General features: G+C 52.9%; 1 protein-coding gene and 5 non-coding genes across 6 annotated transcripts in view; 3 read left to right on the top strand and 3 right to left on the bottom strand.

The window, feature by feature from the left end:
• Positions 1 to 7,721, top strand: part of LOC102754425 (low affinity immunoglobulin gamma Fc region receptor III-B) — a 17,886-nt gene extending 10,165 nt beyond the window's left edge. The window contains exons 6-7 of the mRNA XM_015563554.1: positions 346 to 537; positions 7,526 to 7,721. Of these exons, the coding sequence (XP_015419040.1) occupies positions 346 to 537; positions 7,526 to 7,721 (388 nt within the window). The remainder of the gene's footprint in view (positions 1 to 345; positions 538 to 7,525) is intronic.
• On the bottom strand, positions 276 to 349 carry TRNAN-GUU. The gene has a single exon. It is a non-coding gene; the product is annotated as a tRNA-Asn (tRNA).
• On the bottom strand, positions 2,828 to 2,899 carry TRNAD-GUC. The gene has a single exon. It is a non-coding gene; the product is annotated as a tRNA-Asp (tRNA).
• On the bottom strand, positions 3,375 to 3,446 carry TRNAG-UCC. The gene has a single exon. It is a non-coding gene; the product is annotated as a tRNA-Gly (tRNA).
• TRNAL-CAG lies at positions 3,909 to 3,991 on the top strand. Its single transcript has one exon. It is a non-coding gene; the product is annotated as a tRNA-Leu (tRNA).
• Positions 7,722 to 8,035: 314 nt separating the features above from the next.
• TRNAG-GCC lies at positions 8,036 to 8,106 on the top strand. The gene has a single exon. It is a non-coding gene; the product is annotated as a tRNA-Gly (tRNA).
• The last annotated feature ends 734 nt before the right edge of the window (positions 8,107 to 8,840 follow it).

Raw genomic sequence — 8,840 nt, 5'->3', positions numbered from 1 at the left:
ACGCGGCCTGGCTGCCGGTCCAGGTTCCCCCCCGAGCTGGGAGCGGGTCCCGGCCCGGCACCTGCGGGCCACCAGCACTTGCCAGGAGGCGCACACTGAGGAGCCAGCCCGGGCAGCTCCCGCAGAAGCTCCGTCCCGCAGCGAAGGGTTTATTCTACCTACAACCCCCCGCGCAGTCCAAGTGCCGGCCTCGTCCCGGCGCGAGTGCTGGAGAGCCTCATCCAAAAGGGCAGCAGGCGTCAGGACGCACCGCCCAGGCTCAAAACGGACACCCACGTCCCTGGGTGGGCTCGAACCACCAACCTTTCGGTTAACAGCCGAACGCGCTAACCGATTGCGCCACAGAGACAGGCGCAAGCGAAGCTTCCTGGCAAGTCAGTTAACCGACAGCAAAGTCCTGGCGCCACATCTCCGAACACTCGCGGTCGAGGCGGCCTGGGAACTCGAGGACGGTCCCGCCCGCGCTCCCCTGTGGGATCCCGAGGCTCAGGAAGGGGGCGTCGAGGATGGAGGGACAGGGGTCTTTGGGGAGCCAAGGTGCGTGCTCCCTGTGCTCCGGAGTTCACTGGTTCTGCTCAGAGAAGTACGTCCATAACTTTTTTGCTGATCTAGACAATTTATTAGTTCCTGTGTACATGTGCTAGTACTAACTCATAATAATCTTATTGTGAAAATTTTAAATACCAACTGCCGTAGACCAATTCCAGCATGTCATAATTTCAAGAGTCTCATCAAAAGGTTGATGAGACCTGGGAACTCAACAGGGTTGAGTCACACATTAGTCACCTGTTGGGAATGGCTAAAGGCATTTCCCCAAACCTGAATAGGAAACTGATTGTGGCTGCCAGACAGTTAAAGGGCATCTTAGTCTACATGTTATTGCCTCCTGCTGGCCAAACACCTGGACAGCCGTAGGCTATTCCCCCATTCTGACAATGGACTCTGTACCCTTTGAAACCTTAGCCTTTGAAGTGTATTATCTCCACCTTGCCTTAGGACAAATTGTGTTAATAAAAGCAGGGGTCCTAGACAAGGAGGGAGTCTTCAGTTCCTTTGGCTGAAGGTCCTCTGACCCCCAATGCCTTTCAAAATTATAACTCGTCTCCGGACTCTTTATTAGTCTCTGGATTTCTATGTCATCTGTGCACAGCCTTTTCCAGATTCCTGAACCCTTCTGGATGCTGGGACATGAACCCCCGCAACCAACTGTGTCCTGCAAAATACAAAACCTAAGTAAGGGAGCCTAACATCTTCCACCCAGCGGTTCTGAAAGGTTTCTGCAGGTGTGTTAGGACCGGGTGGTTGAATGACTTTCACAAGGTTACATCGAACCCAAATCTCAGAGGGCAAAGGCCGCATTTCCAACATCATCAACCCAGGCTCCGGACCAGTGCCCTCCCCGTCTCCCCCAGAGGAGAGAAGCTTCTGCCCCTCTGTCCCTGGGCCATTTCAAGGCCACAGGGTTCGTGAGTCCCATCACCTTCCCCGGGCGTATCTAGGCACTTGCCACACCGAGTCTTCGCTGCACTGGGCACGGGAGCGCCGTCTGTCTGTCACCCGAGTCCCAGGCCCCTCGAGGCCTCCACGCGGAGCATCCTTCTCCCTCCTGCGCCGCCCTGTGAGATGAGTGCCTGGTCCGGGAAAGCTGAGCCTGCACATACATCTGCTCTGACGTCTGTGGCTGACCCTGGAACGGGGCGACTGAGCGAGACTCCAGGGGGCCAGGGGGAAGTAACAGCCAGAAGGCCGAGAGCTGCCACCCCAGAGGAGACAGGAAAATACTGGAACTGCAAAACTTCAAAAGAAGGAGAATTGTTAAGGAAATTATTATGTAGCCATAGGGTACAACACAAGGAAGTCATTTAAATAATGTTTTAGACTAATATTTAAAGAATATAGAAATGTTCACATTTTAAAGTAAACAATCAAGTAGGTTTAAAAAATATACACAGTGTGATTCCAATTTCTCATTTCAAAATGTCAGGAGTAAACATACAGCAAAATATTAATAAGGATTTCCTGGATAATAAAAAGATGGCTGGCTTTTCTTTCTGTTTATTCTCCATATTGTCTACAAGGGCTTTAAATTACTATTATATCCAGGAACAATGGCATCTTTTAGTATATGTGCTGCCGAAGCGAGCACCAATGGCATCTTTTTAAAAATGAGCATACACTATGTGCCAGGAGCCAGCGCAGGGATTACTGCAGAGAACTCAAGGCCGCCAAAGGTCTCTAAACCTGGGGGGCGGCCCCGTCACATTGAGACCAGCAGCCGAGGCCCAGGGAAGTGAACGCAAAAGCAGCCTGTTCGGTGGTGATAAAAGCAGGGCCCGGGCAGACCCGCGCTCACGTCCCGGTCCCGCCTGGAATAGACAGAAGGCGTTGTAGGGAGACCGGTTCGCCAGTTGGCGCGCCTTCGGGGTGGTCACGGAGGGGACTCGGCTGCCACCGCCACACATCGGTGCGCGAGATGAACAAAAAGGAACCGTGGGAATTTAGAGTTTGGGGCTGAAGGCAGAGCTGGGACCCTGGGTTCTCCTCTGGTGGGCGGGAGAAGGCAGGTCGGTGGGCAGCGGGGAGGGAAGAGGACCGGAGAAGGTAGCCTGCCGGCAGATCAGGAGGAAACTTGATTGCAGTGTTAGTGATCCAACGCACTTCACGCAGAACCAGAGTCAAACTGTACTCACCAGAACTGTCATCCAAGAAACTCTCAGGCGAGACGAACTCTGCAGAAAACCTAGCATTCTGCAAGAACAATTTTTGTTTCAGCAAAGGGAGGACGTAGACAAGTCCTGGAGCGAGAGTGGAAAAAGAAATTCACACCCTCCCCGTCGGGGAATCGAACCCCGGTCTCCCGCGTGACAGGCGGGGATACTCACCACTATACTAACGAGGAGAAGCACAGCAGCGGCCTCAAAATTACTGCTTAGGAACCTACATCTAAGCTTCCGGAGCAATTTGTTCGTGACAGATGCAAGTTGCGGGCAAAGTTGCACATTTGCTGGGCCGAGGGTGGAGGGGAGATTGCCCGCAGGGGGACACAACTAAAACGTAAGGGAGTCCGATAGCAATTTAAATTTCCCAGTGGTCACATTAAAAAATCAGAAGGAACAGGTGATAATTTTCATAATCTACCTTATTTAACCCAATATGTGCAAAACATCATTTCAACATGTAACCAATATGAACACATTAATCAGATTCCTTTTCATACTTAGTCTTCACACCAGTATGTGTGCTACACACACACACCAAAACTTCATTCTGTTTTCACCCGAATAACTTGGTCAGTGCTTAGATTTCACAAACTTGATGATGGAGGGAGTGAGCTCATACACCCAGTTTGTTCGTGGCGCGGAGAAAAACACATGTGCGTTGGCCGGGAATCGAACCCGGGTCAACTGCTTGGAAGGCAGCTATGCTCACCACTATACCACCAACGCCTTCCTGCCCGGCCTTTCAGAAATCTGTACTTGAGGCTGGTGCAAGCCGTGGGCCTTTCTCACCTGTTTACTCGTGCTTTGTCCGTGACCCTGAGGTGTCCTTTGAGAAAAATGCATCCTGTACTCATTCCTCCTGTCCTCTCGGCCAGGTGGCGCCCCAGCACCGGGTCCACCGGCGTCGGAACTGAATCCACGATTTGAGACGAGGGTGGAGGGAGACCGCCTGCAAGAGGCCACCAGGCGTGGCTCGGCCCGCCAGAGAAGAGGCGCCAAGGAAAATAGGTCTTTGCAGTTTAGGATGGTGAAGCAGGGGGGGTCGGAGGCAGTTCTATTGGCCGTGCTTGGCGAAGGAGTCCAGGAACAGTTCTATTTTATTTAAAATCATAAACTTCACACTGGCATCATGACACGGCGCTGTAAGATATGTAACCCTTGAATTAAATAGAGGCCAATGCTCACAGCGTCAGGATGGCCGAGCGGTCTAAGGCGCTGCGTTCAGGTCGCAGTCTCCCCTGGAGGCGTGGGTTCGAATCCCACTCCTGACAAAGTAGCTTTTCTTTCCCTCCGAAGATGAAGATTGTTCTACACTTAAATATGGAACTTAGTATTTCTTCTGTAAGCAGTAGACCGGTCTATGAAATTAGGGAACAGTTGAGACTAAGGTCTACCTCTGACTATGAAAAACACCTGTTCTTTTCTTTACACTCCAGTTTCTCAGTGCCTACTTATTCCTCTTTTTTTCTGTAATATTTGTTTCTTTTTAAAAAATCTTTATTTTTGAGAGTCCCCCCTTTGCTCCCCATTGTCCTCTTTCACCAGGCTCCTGCCCCACCCAAGGCCTTCACCACCCTATTGTCTGTGTCCCTAGATAATGCATATATGCATATAAGATCTTTGGTTAATCTCTTCCCACCTCCCCCTCCCCACTTCCCTCTGAGATTCATAAGTCTGTTCCATATTTCCATGCCTCTGAGTCTCTTTTATTCATCAGTTTTTGTTCATTAATTTCTTGTTCATTTATTTTGATTTTTAGATTAAATTGTTGACAGATCTGTATTTATTGCCATTTTATTGTTCATATTTTTTATCTTTTTTCTTCTTCCTCTTCTTAAAGAATACCCTTCAACATTTCATGTAATACTGGTTTGGTAATGATGAACTCCTTTAGCTTTTTCTTATCTGGGAAACTCTTTATCTTACCTTCAATTCTGAATGATAGCTTTGCTAAGTGGAGTAATCTTGGTTGCAGGTTCTTGGTATTCATCACTTTGAATATTTCTTGCCATCACTTTGAATATTTCTTGCCATTCCCTTCTGGCCTGCAAAGTTTCTGTTGAGAAATCAGCTGACAGTCGCATGGGTACGCCCTTGTAGGTAACTAACTGTTTTTCTCTTGTTGCTTTTAAGATTCTCTCTTTGACTTTAGCCCTTGGCATTTTAATTATGATGTGCCTTGGTATGGGCCTCATTGGGTTCTTCTTGTTTGGGACTCTCTGCACTTTCCGGACTTGTATGTCTATTTCTTTCATCAGGTAGGAGAAGTTTTCTGTTATTATTACTTCAAATAGGTTTTCAATATCTTGCTCTCTGTGGTTGTTCTGGCACCCCCATAATGTGAATGTTGATACTTAAAGTTGTCCTTACACTATTTTCATATTTTTGGATTCTTTTTTCTTTTTGCTCTTCTGATTGGGTGCTCACTGAGTCTTCCCTTAAAGTGTGTCACTTGTGGATGTGTACAAGTGTAAGCTATGGTCTGAAGCTGTCCACTGGGTGCACTGGCTCTGCCCCTCCCCCGAAGGTGCAAAATCAGCCACTGCCTGGGGCCACTGACTGGAGCTACAGAGCGATCTGCAGATGGCTGCTACTTGTATTGGGCTAGGAAGTGTTCAGAAGAGCCCCCCCCCACCCCCTGCTGTGAAGCAAGGCAGGCTGCTGCCAGTACCAGGTCTTGGGCCTCTTATTGATAGGTTTGGGTCACACTGATACCAGCTGCTACTTGCTTGAGGGATTTTTAAAGTCTGAAGCCTAAGCTAGTACAGGCCATTCACATGGAAAAGCTGCTGCAAACAGCTTGGGTGGGGCTGTAAATTGGATAGGGCTGGATCTCAGGGAATCACCAGGGCAGAGCCAACAGTGGGGGCCACTCAGATATGGCTGCCAGTCAGCTCTGGGACTGGGAGGTCCCAGCTCAGGAACAATGATCCCAGAAAGCACCCCATCTGGGAGAAAAGTACCCTGAGTTATATCCTGATGCCAGACAATCCAGTTTCTCCCAGTATGTCCCTGCATCCCCCAAAGCCACCGCCTGGCACTGGAGCTCAGGGGAAGAGAGAGGCTGTAAGTTCCTACCCCAGCCCTTTAAGAGGCACTGCCTGGAGCTCCAGCAGCCGCTGTGTCACTCAGCCCCAATCCCTGCTGGCTTTTACAGCCCAAGGTTACAGGGATTTCTCTTCCCAGCTCTGGAGCCGTGGGCCAGGGGTCTGGGTGGGGCTGGGACTCCTTGCTTCCCCCAGGAGGCCTCTGCAGCTGAGATATCCCTCCTGCTCGGAAAAAAACTCCACACGTGGCTGTCGGACCAGCCCATTCTTCCCCTCCACCCCTCCAACCAGTCTCAGTGTACTTTCTTTACTTCTCTAGTTGTAGGACTTCCATTCAGCCAGGTTTCAGGAGGTTCTAAATGATGGATCTGTATTTTAGTTGTAATTTTGATGTGGTTGTGGGAGGACTCGAGTACCGGCGTGTAGCTACACCACCATTTTTTTTATTCATTTCTTTTTCAACAGCAATGCATCGAGCCTTTTCTATATGCCAAGCACACTAGGGCAGGCCGATAGCAGTGACTCCTCTGACAAAAAGAAAAGGCCTCAACCCAGATCCCTCAGTTACAGAGCCCTCAGTTTGCTGTAATTGGCCTGAGACTTTTCAGTGCTCAGGCAGTGGTGTCAAAGCCTCAGATTCCCAGCCCCGACCCACTCCCACCACCAATTCAAATTCAGTGGGCTTGCCGAGTCACCAAAATCAGGAAAGGAACTCACCAGGTGTAACAGGGCTGGGCAGCGTCACAGCGAGGAAAGGTTCAGTCGTGGAGTTGCTTATTTCAACTGCTTTTTCTTGCTGATGGCAAAGAAGCCGGTTTCTGATTTGGGAGCAGCTGGTGATGGGGAAGAGGGAGGGTGTCAAGCGGAAGAGGTTGAGTGTGTGCGGTCCCTGAGTGTGAGGACCCAAGGCCTTGGGGTGGATTAGTGAAAGTCTGCCAGCTGCACTCTTATTTCCTAGACTCTGATCTTGGGAAAGGCCTTCGACCTCTTCCTCCGCTTGGAGTCAGTGGAGGTGGTGTTGCTGTTAGTGAGGTAGCCTGGGTACTTATTAGCAATGCAGACCTCAGACCTCCGAACGGCATTGTAAGACCTCCAGGGGCTCCATGTGCTTGTTGAGTGTAGTTAGCAGGGGGCTATCTCATCTGTCTTTCTGAAGGTTGGCATTTAACTTGGACTGTTCTGTCCCTTCTTCTCACCAGGCCCCCTTTACTCTGGATCATTTGAGCACTTACACGGTGCCTAGAACAAAGGCTAAAGTAGTTAAATTAAAAATGTGAACTGAACACGACGGTGGTGCACTCACAGGAGACGATGAAAACTGTAAGCCAAGTTGGACCTGCGCCACATGATCGCGGTAAATGAAACAGGCCAGTGAGCCAGGGCAGGTGGAACAGGGAAACTGAGGCAGAGAGCGGAACAAACTGCAGAGCAATGTACAGCGGATGCAGGAGGTCCCCTCCCTGGAGATGCCAGACAGCCAGGCCTCCGTTGTACTTCAGCTCCAGGGCGGCACCTGGACCAGCTGTGTGCCTGACGGACCCCCTGCCCTGACACTGACCCATCGGTGGAGACCACGCCCTGGAGGAGCCGCCTGGCACACCGGTGACCGTTCTGCTAGAAGCCTCCCCGCTGACCTCCCCGCAGATTCCCGCCTGCAAGAGAGAAAGAACAGCCTCAAGACGAAGGGCCAGGCCTGCTCTCCCGCTGGGGGCAGCCCGGGCGGCCCTTTCCCTCCTCTCCCCTCCTCCTCCCCCAAAGGCGTCTCCAGCCCCAAAGGACCCACCAGGCTTGCAGCCAGGGAGCCATGGGCAGCGGCAGCTCGCCCCGGGCTCACCCCGGACCTGACTCCAAGCCCCTGGGCTCTGACTTCCCCGAGAGCGAGGGCCCGGCCTGGCTCTCCCGTTGCCTCTGGATGAGTCACGAAGACTCCACAACCGCTGACACGATGCGGTGAGACAGGCCCTCGCCCTCTGACCTTCTGCCCAAACACCTGCCTGATCATGAACGCAGCTCCATCAGCCCCGGCTGCGGGCCACCGGCTGGCGCTGCGGGAGGGTCCGCCCGCTGCCAGGGAGTCGCGGGGCGGCGGCAGAGGCGGCGGGCTCGCACCGGCAGTGCAATCGCTGTTTTCAAGTCGTGGCGCTGTTTCGCCTTGAAACAGACCGGCACCCTCCTCGACTGGGAACAGAGGGGCTCTGGGCCCCGCTGCGGATGGACCCGAAGGTACCGTTGGGGAGAAGGGAAATGCTGCAGGAAGCGCCCCCGTGGGCATTGGTGGTTCAGTGGTAGAATTCTCGCCTGCCACGCGGGAGGCCCGGGTTCGATTCCCGGCCAATGCAGCTTGCTGTTTTCCCCTTTTCCCGCCTGGCGCTTGCAACCTGGAGGCGCGACAGCCAGGTAGCCGAAGGCTGGGCTCTTCGGCCGGGTCCCCATTCCCCAGCGGTCGCCCTCAAAACAGCGGGGACCCCGCTCGGTGACCGATCCCCCTGTGGCCAATCGCTGGCGGCGGGACCCCTGCGGGTCCGGAACCGGAATGTCCTGTTTGAAGTCAGGTTTCTTCTTGACGTCGGCTCCCCAGAAAAGCCAAATACTCGGAGCCGCGAGGTGGAGACCGAGGAGCGAAGCGCAGGGGCCGAGCGCCCCCCCCCACCCCGCCCCCCGGAGTGGAATCCGGCCTGTGGCCAGGGGCGCCCTGAGGTCTTCGTCCCGGGCCGCAGCTTTTATGTAACCTTTGTAATTTGCCTGATTCAAATGAAACGACCGTGTTTAAGGAGAAGCGAAAGTGGCTCTTCTCTCCTCAGATGGCTCTTCTCCTGCAGGAAGCTGGGGCCCGGGTCGGTGTGGGGACCGGAAGGAGCTCTCAGTCAGCCCCCGCTTCCTCCAGGCTGCCCTCCCGGATCCCTTCCTCTCCGGAGTTGGGGCATTTTAGCCAAGGGCCTGAGAGAGAAGGGGGCCGGTGGCCTGGCCTCTTCAGGGACTGCCTGTCCCAGCTCCCTCCACCTTCCCTCCCAGCCCTGAGGCTCAGAACTTCCACCTTCCCTCCCAGCCCTGAGGCTCAAAACCTCCTAGCACT

This window comes from Myotis davidii, unplaced genomic scaffold (assembly GCF_000327345.1).
Source record: "Myotis davidii unplaced genomic scaffold, ASM32734v1 scaffold1059, whole genome shotgun sequence".
Lineage (NCBI taxonomy): Eukaryota > Metazoa > Chordata > Mammalia > Chiroptera > Vespertilionidae > Myotis > Myotis davidii.
This window is presented reverse-complemented; position numbering and strand designations above follow the sequence as displayed.